General features: G+C 46.7%; 1 protein-coding gene across 1 annotated transcript; it reads right to left on the bottom strand.

The window, feature by feature from the left end:
• Nucleotides 1–221: 221 nt before the first annotated feature.
• On the bottom strand, nt 222–22,321 carry abhd12 (abhydrolase domain containing 12, lysophospholipase). Its single transcript, XM_036126218.1, has 12 exons — nt 22,011–22,321; nt 5,936–6,057; nt 5,469–5,574; nt 5,237–5,387; nt 5,080–5,125; nt 4,825–4,957; nt 4,366–4,403; nt 4,206–4,285; nt 4,053–4,135; nt 3,554–3,632; nt 649–776; nt 222–576 (listed from the first exon to the last, which is right to left on the bottom strand). The coding sequence occupies exons 1-12, from the start codon at nt 22,142–22,144 to the stop codon at nt 540–542; spliced, it is 1,137 nt and encodes a 378-aa protein (XP_035982111.1). The 5' UTR covers nt 22,145–22,321; the 3' UTR covers nt 222–539.
• Between the last annotated feature and the right edge of the window lie 634 nt (nt 22,322–22,955).

The following is a 22,955-nucleotide window of genomic DNA, read 5'->3' as shown; positions in this document are numbered from 1 at the left end:
TTATATACGTCTATGATCAGGCTGGTCCACATGGAGGTCCAGTGGGTCCTGGGCTCCTCCTGGTACCGCTGACGGGCCCAAATCCACCAGAACATCTCTGGGAGCCGGTGTTTTGGTCCGGCACCAGGCTGGTCCACATGGAGGTCCAGCAGGACTTGTTCTGCTGCGCCTCTGAGCAGCGAGTGGCGCCCCCTGCTGTCCACCAGCTGAGTCAACAACACTTAGATAAAACATTTTTATTGAATTCAAGTCATAACAGGCTTCATAGACAGTGCTTCCAAACAGCACACCTGCAGACAGGTGAGTCATGTGAGCAGAGAAGAAGAAGAAGAAGAAACCATGCAGGTGATGAAGATGAACCAGCTGATCAGCAACCAAAAAACCCAGTTAAAATATGTCCTTGGCATGGCGCCTCTTCATGGGACTCAGGTGAGCCGTGACGTCAGGCGGGGGGGAATGCTAACAAAGGAATGTTCTGTTCAGTCCGTGAAAACGCCTCGTTTGTGTCAGGAGTAAACGGCGTGTCCACCTGGCCGTCCTCACGCCGCCACGGGGTGAGCTGCTCCGAGGAAGTCGCTGGAAATAAAACAACAGTCAGAGCGATGCTCCCAGGATCCGATCAGAGCGGCGGCCCAGCAGAGGACGCACCTGAGGATGTTTGGCAGCTCCGGGCTCCTGTAGATGAACTTGTGTTTGTAGCCGAGAGACGCAGGGAACGCCACGAACTGAACCTTGTGACCGCTGAGGCTCTTCGACTGCGACGCCATATTGTAGAGCTGCAGGACGGCAGGACAGTTCAGTCACTGAACGGTTCTTCAGTCACTGCACAGTTCTTCAGTCACTGAACAGTTCTTCAGTCACTGCACAGTTCTTCAGTCACTGCACAGTTCTTCAGTCACTGCACAGTTCTTCAGTCACTCAACAGTTCTTCAGTCACTCAACACTTCTTCAGTCACTCAACAGTTCTTCAGTCACTGCACAGTTCTTCAGTCACTGCACAGTTCTTCAGTCACTGCACAGTTCTTCAGTCACTGCACAGTTCTTCAGTCACTGCACAGTTCTTCAGTCACTGCACAGTTCTTCAGTCACTGCACAGTTCTTCAGTCAGACTGAACAGTTCAGTCACTGAACAGTTCTTCAGTCAGACTGAACTGTTCTTCAGTCACTGCACTGTTCTTCAGTCACTGCACTGTTCTTCAGTCACTCAACAGTTCTTCAGTCACTCAACAGTTCTTCAGTCACTCAACAGTTCTTCAGTCACTCAACAGTTCTTCAGTCACTCAACAGTTCTTCAGTCACTCAACAGTTCTTCGGTCAGACTGAACAGTTCTTCGGTCAGACTGAACAGTTCTTCGGTCAGACTGAACAGTTCTTCGGTCAGACTGAACAGTTCTTCGGTCACTGCACAGTTCTTCAGTCACTCAACAGTTCTTCAGTCACTCAACAGTTCTTCAGTCACTGCACAGTTCTTCAGTCACTGCACAGTTCTTCAGTCACTGCACAGTTCTTCAGTCACTGCACAGTTCTTCAGTCACTGCACAGTTCTTCAGTCAGACTGAACAGTTCAGTCACTGAACAGTTCTTCAGTCAGACTGAACTGTTCTTCAGTCACTGCACTGTTCTTCAGTCACTCAACAGTTCTTCGGTCAGACTGAACAGTTCTTCGGTCAGACTGAACAGTTCTTCGGTCAGACTGAACAGTTCTTCGGTCAGACTGAACAGTTCTTCGGTCAGACTGAACAGTTCTTCGGTCAGACTGAACAGTTCTTCGGTCAGACTGAACAGTTCTTCGGTCAGACTGAACAGTTCTTCGGTCACTGCACAGTTCTTCAGTCACTCAACAGTTCTTCAGTCACTCAACAGTTCTTCAGTCACTGCACAGTTCTTCAGTCACTGCACAGTTCTTCAGTCAGACTGAACAGTTCAGTCACTGAACAGTTCTTCAGTCAGACTGAACAGTTCAGTCACTGAACAGTTCTTCAGTCAGACTGAACAGTTCAGTCACTGAACAGTTCTTCAGTCAGACTGAACTGTTCTTCAGTCACTCAACAGTTCTTCAGTCACTCAACAGTTCTTCAGTCACTCAACAGTTCTTCAGTCACTCAACAGTTCTTCAGTCACTCAACAGTTCTTCAGTCACTCAACAGTTCTTCAGTCACTCAACAGTTCTTCAGTCACTCAACAGTTCTTCAGTCACTCAACAGTTCTTCAGTCACTCAACAGTTCTTCAGTCACTCAACAGTTCTTCAGTCAGACTGAACAGTTCTTCAGTCAGACTGAACTGTTCTTCAGTCACTGCACTGTTCTTCAGTCACTGAACAGTTCTTCAGTCACTCAACAGTTCTTCAGTCACTGCACAGTTCTTCAGTCACTGCACAGTTCTTCAGTCACTGAACAGTTCTTCAGTCACTAAACAGTTCAGTCACTGAACAGTTCTTCAGTCAGACTGAACTGTTCTTCAGTCACTGCACTGTTCTTCAGTCACTCAACAGTTCTTCAGTCACTCAACAGTTCTTCAGTCACTCAACAGTTCTTCAGTCACTCAACAGTTCTTCAGTCACTCAACAGTTCTTCAGTCACTCAACAGTTCTTCAGTCACTCAACAGTTCTTCAGTCACTCAACAGTTCTTCAGTCACTCAACAGTTCTTCAGTCACTCAACAGTTCTTCAGTCACTAAACAGTTCTTCAGTCACTAAACAGTTCTTCAGTCAGACTGAACAGTTCTTCAGTCAGACTGAACTGTTCTTCAGTCAGACTGAACAGTTCTTCAGTCAGACTGAACAGTTCTTCGGTCAGACTGAACAGTTCTTCGGTCACTGCACAGTTCTTCAGTCACTCAACAGTTCTTCAGTCACTCAACAGTTCTTCAGTCACTCAACAGTTCTTCAGTCAGGCTGAACAGTTCTTCAGTCAGACTGAACAGTTCTTCAGTCACTGCACAGTTCTTCGGTCACTCAACAGTTCTTCAGTCAGACTGAACAGTTCTTCGGTCAGACTGAACAGTTCTTCGGTCACTGCACAGTTCTTCAGTCACTCAACAGTTCTTCAGTCACTCAACAGTTCTTCAGTCACTCAACAGTTCTTCAGTCACTCAACAGTTCTTCAGTCAGGCTGAACAGTTCTTCAGTCAGACTGAACAGTTCTTCAGTCACTGCACAGTTCTTCGGTCACTCAACAGTTCTTCAGTCAGACTGAACGATTCTTTAGTCACTAAACAGTTCTTCAGTCACTCAACAGTTCTTCAGTCACTCAACAGTTCTTCAGTCACTCAACAGTTCTTCAGTCAGGCTGAACAGTTCTTCAGTCAGGCTGAACAGTTCAGTCACTAAAAAGTTTTTCCAGTCACAGTTCTTTAGTCACTAAACAGTTCTTTAGAAACTAAACAGTTCTTTAAAAACTACAAAACACAAGTTTTTGGAAAACGGTCCAGAGTTCTAGAAAATTTACATTTTCATTTAAACTAAATAATTTTAGATCATATTAGAGCCTAAGTAGTTCAAGGTTTATCAGATCTCGCTGTTTCCTAAAGTTCTGACCCGTTAAGCCTGGTACCTTTTTCCCGAGCTGGAACGGAACCACGCTGTCGTCCTCGGCGTGCAGGATCAGAACCGGACAGGAGATGTGGTGAACGCTGGAAACGACAGAGAGCGTTAAGACCTGCAGCTCCTCTGACAACCACAGAGATTACACTCACAAAGGTTCTGAACCCTCAGAACCAGTAAACTGGATCAGAACCAGCCACGCTACAGAAAACTCTAACCTGTTCTGGAACAGGAACAAAAGTTCCTGATTAAAACCCAAACTTAATCCCTGAACCTGTAAAGTTCTGGGAAATTCTGCTCTCCTGATCACCGTCCTTCGATTCCTTTAGCTGAAACGGGTCAAAGGTTCTGCTGTAACAGAACCTGAAGTGGTTCTGAAGCAGGTAGTGAATGAAAGTTTTAGATAAAGTTCCGGATTCTGGGGATCCAACCCAGATTCTGGAGCTAAACAGGCCACAGTCAGGCGGTTCTGGAGGTTCTGACCCATCCTGACCCGGTTCTGAACGTACTTCTCATCGCTGGCGAAGCGGATGTTGTTGGCAGAGATGGAGTCCAGGAAGAACCAGTCGAAGCCGGGCAGGAGGCGGTACACCTGGAACACAGAGACCACTGAGGAACACCTGAGTGGGCGGGGTCAGAAAGTGGGCAGGGCCTGTGGTTACCATGGAGAAGGGGTGACTCCTGGCCTCCTCCCGGATGTTGGTGAAGGGCGACTCCAGGATGAGGGCGTGAGGAGGCGTTCCTGGCCAGAAGCAGAGAACATGGAGACACGGTGAGGTTCTGAGGCTTCAGCCTGAGGCTGCGTCTCTGTGTGAGTCTCACCTCGCTCACAAAGCCGCCGCACCAGGTTGGTGGCCACTCTGCAACAGAAACATTATTTACCACAGAGGTCCGTGAAACCAGGGGGTTACCTGTCCTGTCAGCGTGAGGACTTACTGGCATCATAACCACATTTCTATAATGTCCACAAAGCTCTGCAATAATTTAGAATAAATAATTAAATCTCATCAGACCAGAACCAGTGGAACCAGCAGCAGGTTGGTAAATGTACCAGACATGAACTGGGCTGCTGTACCACTGGCTCCCAGCAGGGGGCGACAGCTTTGGGAAGAAGCTGTTTTTAAGTCTGTTAGCTTATAATGAGGGGGGGGGGGCAGATCTGGTAGATGGTATCCCACAATCCCCTGTGCTGACATCACCACCTGCTACGTCCTTTGAAGCCAAGGGTTGGACGTGATGCAAGGTCCTCAGTAAGTATGTAAAACCAGCATGTGTGTGTACCCGGTCCCCAGAGAGTGGCCCCAGATGTAAAGCGGCACAGACTCCGCCCTTCTCTGCCTCAGCCAATCATAGATGAAGAGCGCGTCTGATGTCATCCCTCGCTCTGATGGCGATCCGTCTGAATCCCCCCAGCCTGCACACACACACACACACACACACACACACACACACACACACACACACACACACACACACACACAGGTCAGACGCTGCAGCCTCTCTGGGTCATGGCGGTCCTCATAGATGACATCAGACCTCTGTAATCAAACGTCACCACGTGGTTTCCCAACAGACTGAGGACCTGCAGGAGGACAGAGACAGGACAAAAGTCAGGTGGTGCTGACAGCCAATCAGAAGACGGGAACGTACAGCCGGGCCAATACACCTGACCCAGGTAAATGATGGCGTTCACCTTGTAAAGCTGCACCCGGTGGTCGCCGCCTCTGGTCCCTGCGTTTCCATGGAGATAGAGGACGATGGGGTGGGCGGAGTTAAGCGTGGATTCGTACCAGCGGCCATCTTTCCCCTGAGCTTCCCTCCACATGCGGGCCGGCACCGTGTGCCTGAGAACACGGACAGGACAGGTGAGCGCTGAGGGTCAGGTAACGTCTCCACAGGTAGCGAGGGTCCGACGGGCTCGGTACCAGACGCCGATCTTCAGGCCCGCCTCCGGCTCCAGGTAGAAGTTGTGTGTGTGGTTCAGGCCCTGATCCAGCGGCCGCTTCAGGTCGATGAAGTACGGCATCCTCACTGGGACAGAAAGCACACGGGTCACATGACCTACCAGCCAGACTGCTATTGGTCCGTCAGTTTCTGTCAAACTCTGAACGCGTTTCACACGACCCAGTAATGGTTCTGTCAGAGGTTCTGATCCGTTCTGTGAGGATTAAAGGAACGGTGGAACAGGAGGTTTAAACATAAAGAGGTTCTGCTCAGTCAGAGCTCTAAAGTCCCATTTCTGAGCGGCACACTGAACGCAGCACAGGAAGCAGAGCTGCAGGTTCTGAACCGAGTCACCGTTAGCTCTGTTTTCATCAGTCCGTTCCCCTAAACCCGGTCAGAACCGCCACACAGAACCAGGACTGGAGAACCGGATCAGACAGAGACTCACCAAAGTTGAGGAAGACGAGTTTGGCCTGGATGGAGGGGAAGAGTTTGATGATGATGGGGATGGTGATGTAGACCACGAGCAGCACCATCATGATCCGCTTCATCTTCCCCAGCAGGCCCAGTCTGAGGAGAACCAACAGGCCGGGTCAGAACATCGTTCACCTTAAAACCCGCTGCAGTCAGAGTGAAGCATCTTCACTCAGAGACAATCTCTGCCTCAGCCGTAAACCCAGCAGACAGCGAAGGAGCTCTGTCTGTTCATTCCTCCATCAGAACCGCCTGCCATGGTTCTGATGGACCTGGGTCCCGCCGGTCTGAGCGCGCTCAGTCCGCAGCTCAATAATTCATGCAGGAGGAGAGAATCTGCAGGGATCAGTTCCTGAGTGGATCCGGACGGCACCAGGAAGTGCTCAGTTAACCTCTGACCCAGGAACCTAATGCGTAACCACGGTAACGTGCTTCAGCACATTACCGTGGTTAATTCAGTAACGACGTATAACCATCCTGAGACGTGCCTTAGAAAATAAGGGTCAACAAAAGTTCAATAGAACAGTTTTCCTTCCTTTAGCATTTTAGCCAATCATGTAGGTTAATGTTCATTAATCCTCCCAGCCAATCACAACGCAGACCCAGGAGCGCTGCGTCACTAAGCTCCGCCCCCTTCACACAGAGCACCTTTTCTTTTTAATCTTTTAAAACTTTTGTTGAATAAAGGATTGAGTTTGAATTCAGTGTTTGTTCTTTATCTAGAAATAGGTCACTAAGCAACAGTAAAACAGTTTTGAATTTCTTGATAATTATTGCTAATCAATATGATTTCTATTTTATCAATATGCTTTTTTTCTATAACATTCAGCCCTGATTAGACAAGATTTAAAAAGAAGAAACTGAAACTGGACCTGAGTTCACTGCAAAAACGGACCTAAAAATAAGTCATATTTTCTATTTGTAATTGATTTGAGCAGGTAAATAAGATTATCTGCCAATGGAATGAGTATGTTGACCCCTAAAATAAGATATTTAGATATTCTGCCCTCTAGATAAGATGATGGAGATGAGTTGTTCCTATTTGAAGTGCAACAATCGTATTCCATTGGCAGATCATCTTATTTAGCTGCTCAAATCAATTACAAATAGAAAATATGACTTATTTGTAGTTCCGTTTTTGCAGTGTTGTACAGGTGAGAGTTGTGTGGGTTTTACAGTACAGTGTGAGACATGGACCGCGGAACGCATTTCACATTGGTCGGGCCGAGCGGGGGGGGGGGGGGGGGGGGGTGGTTGTAGGACAATCGCGGCCGAGCGGGGGGGGGGGGGGGGGGGGGGGGCGCTGCGGGGAGAGACACGCTTTTCGCGGAGTGGGGGGTGAAGAGACAAGCGCGGCCGACAAGCGCGGGGGAAGACTTGATCATCAAAATTAGGTAGGGCCGCGGCCCTAACGGTTCCGCGGTCCATGGTGTGAGAAACAGGAGGCTTCAGGGTTTATTTTAGGAAAGAGCAGAAGACAAATTAATGACATGGAGACAGAGAGCAGCTGGAAATGTGCTGAAACTGGAGAACTTCCTGCAGAACATCAGGAGAGTCTGAACATCCAGGGTCTGAGCAGAACCTGCTCCATCCTTCAGCTGCTCGGCCACTCATGGTCCAGTTTTCAGCTCTGAGGAACCACGCTGTAGGAGATAAAACCCACTTTTCTGTCTGGAAAACACGTTTACAGATCAGAATAAGTCGTAGGATCTCGCCACACATTCACTGTCAGTTTACTTTGGTGTCCATTGTTAAAACCGGTAGTTATTTATTGTTGTATGAATAGTTTATTAATATAATTAACAATAATATCCACAGTAAAATTAATTTGTTGCACCTTAGCCTAAAGTTTTTGGGCTCTACAAGTCAAAGATCGCAAAGTAGAACTGCCTAAGCTAATGCTAACAGAGCAACATTAGCCCACCAGAAGTCTGAAACGGGACCAGACATTAACGTCACACCTACGTACCATACAGGAGAAACCTCCTCAGATCACTGAACGAAAAACCAGCTAAATTAAACCCAACCGCCTATAATCAGATCTCAGAATAACTCCAGCTAAATTAAACCCAACCGCCTATAATCAGATCTCAGAATAACTCCAGATAAATTAAACCCAACCACCTATTATCAGATCTCAGAATAACTCCAGCTAAATTAAACCCAACCGCCTATAATCAGATCTCAGAATAACTCCAGCTAAATTAAACCCAACCGCCTGTAATCAGATCTCAGAATAACTCCAGCTAAATTAAACCCAACCGCCTGTAATCAGATCTCAGAATAAGTCCAGCTAAATTAAACCCAACCGCCTATAATCAGATCTCAGAATAACTCCAGCTAAATTAAACCCAACCACCCATAATCAGATCTCAGAATAATTCCAGCTAAATTAAACCCAACCGCCTATAATCAGATCTCAGAATAACTCCAGCTAAATTAAACCCAACCACCTATAATCAGATCTCAGAATAACTCCAGCTAAATTAAACCCAACCGCCTATAATCAGATCTCAGAATAACTCCAGCTAAATTAAACCCAATCGCCTGTAATCAGATCTCAGAATAAGTCCAGCTAAATTAAACCCAACCGCCTATAATCAGATCTCAGAATAACTCCAGCTAAATTAAACCCAACCGCCTGTAATCAGATCTCAGAATAAGTCCAGCTAAATTAAACCCAACCGCCTATAATCAGATCTCAGAATAACTCCAGCTAAATTAAACCCAACCGCCTATAATCAGATCTCAGAATAACTCCAGCTAAATTAAACCCAACCACCTATAATCAGATCTCAGAATAACTCCAGATAAATTAAACCCAACCGCCTATAATCAGATCTCAGAATAACTCCAGCTAAATTAAACCCAACCGCCTATAATCAGATCTCAGAATAACTCCAGCTAAATTAAACCCAACCGCCTATAATCAGATCTCAGAATAACTCCAGCTAAATTAAACCCAACCACCTATAATCAGATCTCAGAATAACTCCAGCTAAATTAAACCCAACCACCTATAATCAGATCTCAGAATAACTCCAGCTAAATTAAACCCAACCACCCATAATCAGATCTCAGAATAACTCCAGCTAAATTAAACCCAACCACCCATAATCAGATCTCAGAATAACTCCAGCTAAATTAAACCCAACCACCCATAATCAGATCTCAGAATAACTCCAGATAAATTAAACCCAACCGCCTATAATCAGATCTCAGAATAACTCCAGCTAAATTAAACCCAACCACCCATAATCAGATCTCAGAATAACTCCAGCTAAATTAAACCCAACCGCCTATAATCAGATCTCAGAATAACTCCAGCTAAATTACACCCAACCACCCATAATCAGATCTCAGAATAACTCCAGCTAAATTACACCCAACCACCTATAATCAGATCTCAGAATAACTCCAGCTAAATTAAACCCAACCACCTATAATCAGATCTCAGAATAACTCCAGCTAAATTAAACCCAACCGCCTATAATCAGATCTCAGAATAACTCCAGCTAAATTAAACCCAACCGCCTATAATCAGATCTCAGAATAACTCCAGCTAAATTAAACCCAACCGCCTATAATCAGATCTCAGAATAACTCCAGCTAAATTAAACCCAACCACCCATAATCAGATCTCAGAATAACTCCAGCTAAATTAAACCCAACCGCCTATAATCAGATCTCAGAATAAGTCCAGCTAAATTAAACCCAACCACCTATAATCAGATCTCAGAATAACTCCAGCTAAATTAAACCCAACCACCCATAATCAGATCTCAGAATAACTCCAGTCTAAAGCAACCTGAGACTGAAGAACCGTCTACCACCCAATTAGAAGGTCATCATCAGCTAAAATCACCTGGTTCATCACTGAGCATAATATGGATGTTATGTTTCTAATTAGAACACGGTTGGATTACAAGAACCAATAACCTGGATTGAATTACTTCAAGTTTAGAAGTTAAAATAGAAAAGATAATAAAGGCAGAGGATAACACACATCCAGTCTGGACTTGATTAGATTTCCACTGTCTCTGTACCTGATACCGTCCTGCTGGATCATTCCTGTTATCTTTAAAAGTACGATCTGCGTCGGCTCACTTAGTAAAACAGATATTAGAACAAGACGTTACTTTACAGACAGCAGAGCTGAAACCTTTAATCAGATCTACTCCTCATTTTGATGAGTCAGGAGATAATTTCCTTTCAAAGATTTCAGACATTATTGATTCCTCTGCTCCTGTTAAAGTTGTTAAAGTGAAGGTCGTCTCTGGGAGGAAGTCTCCATGGAGAACGCCTCACTAATGAGACGTTCTCCATGGAGAACGCCTCATTAGTGAGGCGTGGAAGAAAACTGCTGTAGGGCGGAACGTAAGACCAGAACCAATACGTTAGAAAGACTAAGAACGTAGAGAACATGGACCCGGTTCTGAAGTCCTTCCACTAAGACTAAGAACGTAGAGAACATGGACCCGGTTCTGAAGTCCTTCCACTAAGACTAAGAACGTAGAGAACATGGACCCGGTTCTGAAGTCCTCACTAAGACTAAGAACGTAGAGAACATGGACCCGGTTCTGAAGTCCTTCCACTAAGACTAAGAACGTAGAGAACATGGACCCGGTTCTGAAGTCCTCACTAAGACTAAGAACGTAGAGAACATGGACCCGGTTCTGAAGTCCTCACTAAGACTAAGAACGTAGAGAACATGGACCCGGTTCTGAAGTCCTTCCACTAAGACTAAGAACGTAGAGAACATGGACCCGGTTCTGAAGTCCTTCCACTAAGACTAAGAACGTAGAGAACATGGACCCGGTTCTGAAGTCCTTCCACTAAGACTAAGAACGTAGAGAACATGGACCCGGTTCTGAAGTCCTCACTAAGACTAAGAACGTAGAGAACATGGACCCGGTTCTGAAGTCCTTCCACTAAGACTAAGAACGTAGAGAACATGGACCCGGTTCTGAAGTCCTTCCACTAAGACTAAGAACGTAGAGAACATGGACCCGGTTCTGAAGTCCTCACTAAGACTAAGAACGTAGAGAACATGGACCCGGTTCTGAAGTCCTTCCACTAACACTAAGAACGTAGAGAACATGGACCCGGTTCTGAAGTCCTCATTAAGACTAAGAACGTAGAGAACATGGACCCGGTTCTGAAGTCCTCACTAAGACTAAGAACATAAAGAACATGGACCCGGTTCTGAAGTCCTCACTAAGACTAAGAACGTAGAGAACATGGACCCGGTTCTGAAGTCCTCACTAAGACTAAGAACATAAAGAACATGGACCCGGTTCTGAAGTCCTCACTAAGACTAAGAACGTAGAGAACATGGACCCGGTTCTGAAGTCCTCACTAAGACTAAGAACGTAGAGAACATGGACCCGGTTCTGAAGTCCTCACTAAGACTAAGAACGTAGAGAACATGGACCCGGTTCTGAAGTCCTCACTAAGACTAAGAACGTAGAGAACATGGACCCGGTTCTGAAGTCCTCACTAAGACTAAGAACGTAGAGAACATGGACCCGGTTCTGAAGTCCTTCCACTAAGACTAAGAACGTAGAGAACATGGACCCGGTTCTGAAGTCCTCACTAAGACTAAGAACGTAGAGAACATGGACCCGGTTCTGAAGTCCTTCCACTAAGACTAAGAACGTAGAGAACATGGACCCGGTTCTGAAGTCCTCATTAAGACTAAGAACGTAGAGAACATGGACCCGGTTCTGAAGTCCTCACTAAGACTAAGAACATAAAGAACATGGACCCGGTTCTGAAGTCCTCACTAAGACTAAGAACGTAGAGAACATGGACCCGGTTCTGAAGTCCTCACTAAGACTAAGAACATAAAGAACATGGACCCGGTTCTGAAGTCCTCACTAAGACTAAGAACGTAGAGAACATGGACCCGGTTCTGAAGTCCTCACTAAGACTAAGAACGTAGAGAACATGGACCCGGTTCTGAAGTCCTCACTAAGACTAAGAACGTAGAGAACATGGACCCGGTTCTGAAGTCCTCACTAAGACTAAGAACGTAGAGAACATGGACCCGGTTCTGAAGTCCTCACTAAGACTAAGAACGTAGAGAACATGGACCCGGTTCTGAAGTCCTCACTAAGACTAAGAACGTAGAGAACATGGACCCGGTTCTGAAGTCCTCACTAAGACTAAGAATGTAGAGAACATGGACCCGGTTCTGAAGTCCTTCCACTAAGACTAAGAACGTAGAGAACATGGACCCGGTTCTGAAGTCATCACTAAGACTAAGAACGTAGAGAACATGGACCCGGTTCTGAAGTCCTTCCTCTAAGACTAAGAACGTAGAGAACATGGACCCGGTTCTGAAGTCCTTCCTCTAAGACTAAGAACGTAGAGAACATGGACCCGGTTCTGAAGTCCTTCCTCTAAGACTAAGAACGTAGAGAACATGGACCCGGTTCTGAAGTCCTCACTAAGACTAAGAACGTAGAGAACATGGACCCGGTTCTGAAGTCCTCACTAAGACTAAGAACGTAGAGAACATGGACCCGGTTCTGAAGTCCTTCCACTAAGACTAAGAACGTAGAGAACATGGACCCGGTTCTGAAGTCCTTCCACTAAGACTAAGAACGTAGAGAACATGGACCCGGTTCTGAAGTCATCACTAAGACTAAGAACGTAGAGAACATGGACCCGGTTCTGAAGTCCTTCCTCTAAGACTAAGAACGTAGAGAACATGGACCCGGTTCTGAAGTCCTTCCTCTAAGACTAAGAACGTAGAGAACATGGACCCGGTTCTGAAGTCCTTCCTCTAAGACTAAGAACGTAGAGAACATGGACCCGGTTCTGAAGTCCTTCCACTAAGACTAAGAACGTAGAGAACATGGACCCGGTTCTGAAGTCCTTCCACTAAGACTAAGAACGTAGAGAACATGGACCCGGTTCTGAAGTCCTCACTAAGACTAAGAACGTAGAGAACATGGACCCGGTTCTGAAGTCCTTCCACTAAGACTAAGAACGTAGAGAACATGGACCCGGTTCTGAAGTCCTTCCACTAAGACTAAGAACGTAGAGAACATGGACCCGGTTCTGAAGTCCTCACTAAGACTAAGAACGTAGAGAACATGGACCCGGTTCTGAAGTCCTCACTAAGACTAAGAACGTAGAGAACATGGACCCGGTTCTGAAGTCCTTCCACTAAGACTAAGAACGTAGAGAACATGGACCCGGTTCTGAAGTCCTTCCACTAAGACTAAGAACGTAGAGAACATGGACCCGGTTCTGAAGTCCTCACTAAGACTAAGAACGTAGAGAACATGGACCCGGTTCTGAAGTCCTCACTAAGACTAAGAACGTAGAGAACATGGACCCGGTTCTGAAGTCCTTCCACTAAGACTAAGAACGTAGAGAACATGGACCCGGTTCTGAAGTCCTTCCACTAAGACTAAGAACGTAGAGAACATGGACCCGGTTCTGAAGTCCTTCCACTAAGACTAAGAACGTAGAGAACATGGACCCGGTTCTGAAGTCCTCACTAAGACTAAGAACGTAGAGAACATGGACCCGGTTCTGAAGTCCTTCCACTAAGACTAAGAACGTAGAGAACATGGACCCGGTTCTGAAGTCCTTCCACTAAGACTAAGAACGTAGAGAACATGGACCCGGTTCTGAAGTCCTCACTAAGACTAAGAACGTAGAGAACATGGACCCGGTTCTGAAGTCCTTCCACTAACACTAAGAACGTAGAGAACATGGACCCGGTTCTGAAGTCCTCATTAAGACTAAGAACGTAGAGAACATGGACCCGGTTCTGAAGTCCTCACTAAGACTAAGAACATAAAGAACATGGACCCGGTTCTGAAGTCCTCACTAAGACTAAGAACGTAGAGAACATGGACCCGGTTCTGAAGTCCTCACTAAGACTAAGAACATAAAGAACATGGACCCGGTTCTGAAGTCCTCACTAAGACTAAGAACGTAGAGAACATGGACCCGGTTCTGAAGTCCTCACTAAGACTAAGAACGTAGAGAACATGGACCCGGTTCTGAAGTCCTCACTAAGACTAAGAACGTAGAGAACATGGACCCGGTTCTGAAGTCCTCACTAAGACTAAGAACGTAGAGAACATGGACCCGGTTCTGAAGTCCTCACTAAGACTAAGAACGTAGAGAACATGGACCCGGTTCTGAAGTCCTTCCACTAAGACTAAGAACGTAGAGAACATGGACCCGGTTCTGAAGTCCTCACTAAGACTAAGAACGTAGAGAACATGGACCCGGTTCTGAAGTCCTTCCACTAACACTAAGAACGTAGAGAACATGGACCCGGTTCTGAAGTCCTCATTAAGACTAAGAACGTAGAGAACATGGACCCGGTTCTGAAGTCCTCACTAAGACTAAGAACATAAAGAACATGGACCCGGTTCTGAAGTCCTCACTAAGACTAAGAACGTAGAGAACATGGACCCGGTTCTGAAGTCCTCACTAAGACTAAGAACATAAAGAACATGGACCCGGTTCTGAAGTCCTCACTAAGACTAAGAACGTAGAGAACATGGACCCGGTTCTGAAGTCCTCACTAAGACTAAGAACGTAGAGAACATGGACCCGGTTCTGAAGTCCTCACTAAGACTAAGAACGTAGAGAACATGGACCCGGTTCTGAAGTCCTCACTAAGACTAAGAACGTAGAGAACATGGACCCGGTTCTGAAGTCCTCACTAAGACTAAGAACGTAGAGAACATGGACCCGGTTCTGAAGTCCTCACTAAGACTAAGAACGTAGAGAACATGGACCCGGTTCTGAAGTCCTCACTAAGACTAAGAATGTAGAGAACATGGACCCGGTTCTGAAGTCCTTCCACTAAGACTAAGAACGTAGAGAACATGGACCCGGTTCTGAAGTCATCACTAAGACTAAGAACGTAGAGAACATGGACCCGGTTCTGAAGTCCTTCCTCTAAGACTAAGAACGTAGAGAACATGGACCCGGTTCTGAAGTCCTTCCTCTAAGACTAAGAACGTAGAGAACATGGACCCGGTTCTGAAGTCCTTCCTCTAAGACTAAGAACGTAGAGAACATGGACCCGGTTCTGAAGTCCTCACTAAGACTAAGAACGTAGAGAACATGGACCCGGTTCTGAAGTCCTCACTAAGACTAAGAACGTAGAGAACATGGACCCGGTTCTGAAGTCCTTCCACTAAGACTAAGAACGTAGAGAACATGGACCCGGTTCTGAAGTCCTTCCACTAAGACTAAGAACGTAGAGAACATGGACCCGGTTCTGAAGTCATCACTAAGACTAAGAACGTAGAGAACATGGACCCGGTTCTGAAGTCCTTCCTCTAAGACTAAGAACGTAGAGAACATGGACCCGGTTCTGAAGTCCTTCCTCTAAGACTAAGAACGTAGAGAACATGGACCCGGTTCTGAAGTCCTTCCTCTAAGACTAAGAACGTAGAGAACATGGACCCGGTTCTGAAGTCCTTCCACTAAGACTAAGAACGTAGAGAACATGGACCCGGTTCTGAAGTCCTTCCACTAAGACTAAGAACGTAGAGAACATGGACCCGGTTCTGAAGTCCTCACTAAGACTAAGAACGTAGAGAACATGGACCCGGTTCTGAAGTCCTTCCACTAAGACTAAGAACGTAGAGAACATGGACCCGGTTCTGAAGTCCTTCCACTAAGACTAAGAACGTAGAGAACATGGACCCGGTTCTGAAGTCCTCACTAAGACTAAGAACGTAGAGAACATGGACCCGGTTCTGAAGTCCTCACTAAGACTAAGAACGTAGAGAACATGGACCCGGTTCTGAAGTCCTTCCACTAAGACTAAGAACGTAGAGAACATGGACCCGGTTCTGAAGTCCTTCCACTAAGACTAAGAACGTAGAGAACATGGACCCGGTTCTGAAGTCCTTCCACTAAGACTAAGAACGTAGAGAACATGGACCCGGTTCTGAAGTCCTCACTAAGACTAAGAACGTAGAGAACATGGACCCGGTTCTGAAGTCCTTCCACTAAGACTAAGAACCTAGAGAACATGGACCCGGTTCTGAAGTCCTTCCACTAAGACTAAGAACGTAGAGAACATGGACCCGGTTCTGAAGTCCTCACTAAGACTAAGAACGTAGAGAACATGGACCCGGTTCTGAAGTCCTCACTAAGACTAAGAACGTAGAGAACATGGACCCGGTTCTGAAGTCCTTCCACTAAGACTAAGAACGTAGAGAACATGGACCCGGTTCTGAAGTCCTTCCACTAAGACTAAGAACGTAGAGAACATGGACCCGGTTCTGAAGTCCTTCCACTAAGACTAAGAACGTAGAGAACATGGACCCGGTTCTGAAGTCCTCACTAAGACTAAGAACGTAGAGAACATGGACCAGGTTCTGAAGTCCTTCCATGGCTCCCTGGATCTCAGAGAATAGATGTTAAAATCCTTCTGTTAGTCTATAAATCCCTGAATTAGCACCTAAATCCATCACAGACTTGTTATCAGGGCATCAACCCTCCAGACCACTCAGGTCTTCTGGCTCCAGCCTGCTCTGCAGAACCAGAACCAGAACCAGAACCAGAACCAGAACCAGACATGGAGATCCAGCATTTAGTTCCTATGCTCCACTGATCTGGAACAAACACCCAGAAAACTGTAAAAGTGCTGAAAGCCTGAGTTCCTTTAGATCAGACTGAGAACCTGTTCAGAGCAGCTTTCAGCCTTAATAACAGCAACACTGACCAGCATGTTGATGTTCATTGATGTTTTCACCTGATATCATTTAATGTTTGTTATGGGTCCCGTTCTTCATACGTCGCTTAAAACATCCAAGATGATTTCATCCGGCTAATCATGATCTGGCTAATTGGGTTCTTCCAACACACCTGTTGTTTATGATTAGTATGGCTGGATTGAGTTATCTGAGACAACTGCGCGTTCATGCCTTTGTTTAAAAGGGGAAATGTATCGATAGTAGAAACAATGATCAGCAGCGCTGCTATTGGCTGTTCAGCATGGCCAAAGAACGCCCACAGTTTTTCTCCCAGCAGAACACGAGCTTTTAATGGAAGGTTATGCTGAATTTAAGTCATTAATTAAAACAACAGGGAACACCTCAAAGTCTGCTAAAGCCAGGAGAGAGGGCTGGCAAAAAGCAGCAGACAAATTAATGTGTAAATACTGTCCATGGTAGATGTTTCTATCACTTTCTACAGTATGTATTTTTGCATTTTAATAATTTCATATTTACTTTGTTCTTTTGTCAGAGAATAATATTTGTTGTAGTGGCTCCACGGGACCCACTACAACATGGGAACAAGTAAAAGTGAAATACAAGAATATTCTACAAAATGGTAGCCTTTAATTATTGTACTGTATTTTAAAAAGCAACTTCTTCCTCTTTTTTAAAAGCCACTGTTGAATGATGTGTTTGTTTATAACAGCCACCAATAATAAGGCTGGAAAAATAACGGGTTATTTTTACTTTTGTTGCATGAGGCATGTTTCACCCTTTCTTTTTTTTTTTTTTTTTTTTTTACAAAATGACACATAGTGCCATCCGTTCCCTATATAAACAGCTTCTTCAACAAAAAAATTAGTATTTTGACCTGAAAAAACACAAATTAAGAGGAGAAATTGAACTATTCAACTTGAAAAAGAGAAACATTGCACTAGAGATGGAGTTGCTTCAAAAGGACGTTCACAGTAAGTTCTAATACACCATCTGACAGTAGTATTGTTGACTTTACATAACTATCTCTTATTGCAGGCAAAAGATGACTTGCTGGCTTTTCTTTATAAATAATTGTTTCAATAAAATGACAGGAACTAAGCATTATTTGTTTCGTCTTTTATTAAACATTAAAAAATGTTGTTCCACAATTCTGTCCCGTTCTCTGCCACTAGGTGGTGCAAGTGCGCTGGCTGGACAGACTTCACTATCACCTCCGCTTATAAAGCTGCGATCTAATCCTGTTTACATGAAATAAGCCTGAGAGCGAGCAGGTTTAAGCTGGAGCACATGTTGCTATGACAACAAGTCCAGGATGAGTTTTGAAGAACCAAGATCATGCCAAACCGTCAACAATCAAATCCAGCTAACTGAGTTAGCGACGTATGAAGAACGGACCCCTGGTCTAAGCCTAATGTTTGTTCTGGTCTCACAACCAGAGGCTGATGTGTTTATGATGGTTTTATGTTTTCATGATGTAAAGCTCTTTAAACAGCCCTGCTGTTTAAATGTGCTAAGAAACTCGACTTAATGGTAACGTTGGATTACGTTAAGGTTTTAATCTTTGACTCAACAAAAACAAAGTGTTAATGTGGTGTTAGCATCAGAGTCTATTGCTCATGTTAACTACTGCTAACCTTTAGCATCAATGAAATAACTTTATATAAAAAAAAATTTAATTTTACTTTGTAAAATATCATCTTCCTAATCAGTGTTTGGGTTTGGGTTTGCTACATCTAACACTCACACTGTAAATACTAGTGAGCTAAACTTAACTTTAGAGTTGTATTATAGGAGTTAATTCTCCAACTTTGATTATCCCCAAACTTCAATCTGCTACTTCTTTAAATTAGCTCTATAACTGATTGCTACTACCCATTAGCTCATGTAAACAGCAGAGTTAAAGCTAGCTGGCTAATATTACAGTGGCAATGTTAGCCCGCTAATGTTAGCATTAGCGCTATGAGGTCGGAGCCTTTTGTTAGCATTAAAAAACTTATTCACCACAGCTATAACATTAGCATGCTAATGCGGTTCTGTTCTGTTCTGTGTGCACATAAACCCGCCTACAGACCCAGAACGGTTCTGTTCTGTGTGCACATAAACCCGACCCAGAACGGTTCTGTTCTGTTCTGTGTGCACATAAACCCGCCTACAGACCCAGAACGGTTCTGTTCTGTGTGCACATAAACCCGAACCAGAACGGTTCTGTTCTGTGTGCACATAAACCCGACACAGAACGGTTCTGTTCTGCGTGCACATAAACCCGACCCAGAACGGTTCTGTTCTGTTCTGCGTGCACATAAACCCACCTACAGACCCAGAACGGTTCTGTTCTGTTCTGTGTGCACATAAACCCGCCTACAGACCCAGAACGGTTCTGTTCTGCGTGCATCCCTCCGGTTTAGAAGTCTTTTGTACGTGAATGATTTATGGGTCAGCGTACAGTTTCCTGATCTGGTGTCAGCCAGAGCTGAGCAGGAATGGGTCTCCATCAGAACTCGGGTCGGACCCGACCCGTCGGCTACAGCGGTTCTGATCTCTGGGCGCAGAAGCAGAAACTGGATCTGCAGAGAAAAGGTAAGCCGACACACTGAGATCCTGAATAAGTCATGTTTATGGGCTGCAGACACGGAGCCAGTGCTCTAATGTGCTGCAGAACCGGGTCTGCTGCTGTCAGAACCGGGTCTGCTGCTGCAGAACCGGGTCTGCTGCTGACAGAACCGCTGACAGAACAGAACAATGACGAGGATTTATGGGCTAATCCCTGACTGGAGCCCAGAGGGACCATTCCGGTTCTGGTTGGATGGAAACTGCTGGATCACTGGAACCCAGATGTAGTTCACTGAGGTTAAAGGAAAACTGGGCCCGCCTCATGAGCCCGGCAAACAGAACCACCAACAGAACCACCAACAGAACCGGCCCGCTTCATGAGCCCGGCAAACAGAACCACCAACAGAACCGGCCCGCCTCATGAGCCCGGCAAACAGAACCACCAACAGAACCACCAACAGAACCGGCCCGCTTCATGAGCCCGGCAAACAGAACCACCAACAGAACCACCAACAGAACCGGCCCGCTTCATGAGCCCGGCAAACAGAACCACCAACAGAACCGGCCCGCCTCATGAGCCCGGCAAACAGAACCACCAACAGAACCACCAACAGAACCGGCCCGCTTCATGAGCCCGGCAAACAGAACCACCAACAGAACCACCAACAGAACCACCAACAGAACCACCAACAGAACCGGCGCGCTTCATGAGCCCGGCAAACAGAACCACCAACAAGAATTTAAGCCCAAAATAAACAAGGCTTTGTAAAAACTAGATTATAGAAAATATTCTGAAGCGTGAGAATCAGAACCTTGTGGTGGACTCACGAGGTTCTGGGTCTACAATGTTTCCTGTAGCAGATCTGACGGGTTAAACAGAACCTTCAGGTCCAGTTTCTACAGAACCATTCAGAAGTAAAATCAGAATGGTAACTGGGTCAGGTAAGGTTTCTGTGACCCAGTTAAGCTTTAAGGAATGGTTCTGATTCTATGGAGGTCCAAACAGGACTGGGTTTACCACCAGAATCCTGTGAAGTTCTTCAATAACAACATGTGGGTCAGTGATGTTCTGGTACCTTTAATAGAGCAATCTGAAGCTCCTGCTGAGCTGAGCTGGGTCTTTGCAGGTTCTGAAAGGGTTCTGGTCACATGTTAAACCTGCAGGTTCTGCTGAGGAAGCAGAACTGATGATCATTCCTGACAGAAACGAGTCTTCATGAGCGGCGCTGAAGTGGTACTGTACTGTCTGCATGGACCAGAACCGGACCCACAGCTGGACCAGAACCCGAGAGTCAGCTGGACCAAAACCGGACCCACAGCTGGACCAGAACCTGAGAGTCAGCTGGACCAAAACCGGACCCACAGCTGGACCAGAACCTGAGAGTCAGCTGGACCAGAACCGGACCCACAGCTGGACCCTCAGTGTGTCACCTGGAGTCCGGCTCAGGTAATGAAACGGAACTTTAACCCCAGAACATCAGTGGATCTCTGGAGCAGGTGGTGGTTCAGAGGAGCAGGTAAAGTTGCTGCCGCTGTCAGATTGACAGGAAGTCATGTGACAGTAACAGGAAGTCATGTGACAGTAACAGGAAGTCATGTGACAGTAACAGGAAGAGAGAGATGGGGTTAAATGGGAGCAGCGGGGTTAAATGGGAGAGATGGGGTTAAGTGGGAGCGGTGGGGTTAAGTGGGAGGAGTGGGGTTAAGTGGGAGGAGTGGGGTTAAATGGGAGAGGCGGGGTTAAGTGGGAGGAGTGGGGTTAAGTGGGAGGAGTGGGGTTATGATGAGCGCCTCCACATGTTGAATCAGTGACCGGCACATGACCAGCTGCATTCTCTGTCACATGATGTGATCCCAGACGCTGAGTCTATACTATTAGATCTGGTTCAGGAATCAAACCCGTGACCTCCTGCTCTGCTCTGAGGTCACTTCCTGCCACAGTGATGCTGGAAACCATCTGCTCTCAGTTTCACTTCCTCTGCTGGGTCAGTAAATTTAGACCTGAGGTGTCAGTGAAGAACCAGAAGTACGTCACCCACAGAGTAAAGCTCTACAGAACCCACAGAACTCCTGACCAGCATCACTGATCCGGATCACGAAAGAAGAACTGGATCAGCTGGTTCCCTGGCATAGTGCAGCATCTGATCTGAGGTCAGGCTGACCTCCGGTCAAACCTCTCTGAGACATTAATGAGGATCAGAGGAGGCGCTGAGCAGGAAGCTGCAGATTATCTGATCTCCTGAGCTGGTTACCTCACGCACATGGGTCAGAACCACCCTGCTCACACCTGGTCCGGTTCTGCTCTCTAAACATGTCCCTCTCCAGATGTTCTGACCCAGAACCAGAGTCTGAGCTGCTGCTGGGCCTCCTCAGCACCAGAACCGAGACGTTTCAAGCAATCAGAACCAACTTTTCTCCTTCAGACACACAGGAAGAGTCACGGTGCGTTCACGGAACCTCAGAGATCAGAGCCGCTGGTTTTATCAGCAGTAATAAATCCTGCAGCTGTGAAGGCGTCTTGGTCCATTAGCCCTCATTAAGGAGCAGCAGAACATCTGCTTCAACTGGACCCGACTCCTCCAGAATCAGCAGCTGGACTCTTCAGGTGTTACTGAGCATGCGCAGAGCAGCAGACCCGTCAGTCCTCCCTGAAGCTCCAGGTCCGACCAGCCCCGCGTCTCCCCGGAACCAGTCCGACCCGCTGGGCCGGACACGCCGCTTCCTGCGGGTCACACCTGGAGACACACCTGTCCCTGTCCCCAGCTACCTGTCCCCACAGGTCCTCACCTTCTGAACGGTTTCTTCCCCATGCTCGGCTCCTCCGCCGGGCCCTGCCGGCCGCCAGACGCCGCCCTGCCGGGTCGCTGCTTCAGCTCCGGGTCGCTGTCCTTCTCGGCGGTCAGGGAGCTCCGCCTTCGCATCACTGAAGCGTCCGAACACGCCGCTCGTTAGCCGGAGGTGGGGCCGAGACACGGGGCCTGTCCGCCGGGAGGAGGCCGCCGTCAGGCCGGGGCCGGAGCGCTGAGAGGCGGCGAGGCTGAGCGCGAGTCCCCGCTGAAGCGGCACTGACATCCGCAGAGAACAGCTGATCGCTACTAGGCCGCCGCAGCCAATCACGGCGCGGGGCCGGACCACGTGGTCACAGCCGCGCCGCTTCACGGTCTCAGGGGAGCGTGGGAGCAACGAGTTCCACAACAAAACAGGCGCTGCGTTCACGAGCAGCCCGGAAACTTCAGCGGTAACCATTAAAAGACATTAATACAGAACTATAGGTGTAATTTAACATGATTAAAACTAACTTTAAAGTTGTCCATGCAGTTTATCCACAGTGAGAAAGTTTAATGTTCCTGAAAGAGTGAAAGGTCACACAAGAACAAATAAAGCTCAGACTGGTTCTGATCCGTGATTTTACTCTGAAACAACTAAAAGCCCAACAACAGTCTGCAAAATATATCCGTTAGTTTTTATTAGAAACAGGAGAACTCAGCAGAAACAGGAGAATAAACGCTGGAACCAGACAACCAGAAACAACCAGAAACAACAGGAACCAAACGCAGCAGCTGAATGAGATCAGCCAGGAGGTCACCAGGAGGTCACCAGGAGGTCAGCCACGCTTCCTGGGCACAGCCTGGGTGGAGCAGGACTCACCTGTCCACAGGACTCACCTGTCCACAGGACTCATGTCCACAGGACTCACCTGTCCACAGGACTCACCTGTCCACAGGACTCATG

This window comes from Fundulus heteroclitus, chromosome 22 (assembly GCF_011125445.2).
Source record: "Fundulus heteroclitus isolate FHET01 chromosome 22, MU-UCD_Fhet_4.1, whole genome shotgun sequence".
Lineage (NCBI taxonomy): Eukaryota > Metazoa > Chordata > Actinopteri > Cyprinodontiformes > Fundulidae > Fundulus > Fundulus heteroclitus.
This window is presented reverse-complemented; position numbering and strand designations above follow the sequence as displayed.

What these genes read in the sequence shown, in the direction of transcription:
- abhd12 (XM_036126218.1), bottom strand. Translation starts at nt 22,144, where the DNA reads ATGCGAAGGCGGAGCTCCCTGACCGCCGAGAAGGACAGCGACCCGGAG. An exon ending in GGGAAGAAACCGTTCAGAAG is followed by an intron (nt 6,058 to 22,010) that starts GTGAGGACCTGT and finishes GGTTCTCCTCAG; the next exon opens with ACTGGGCCTGCTGGGGAAGA. An exon ending in GAGCTGCCAAACATCCTCAG is followed by an intron (nt 577 to 648) that starts GTGCGTCCTCTG and finishes TTTTATTTCCAG; the next exon opens with CGACTTCCTCGGAGCAGCTC.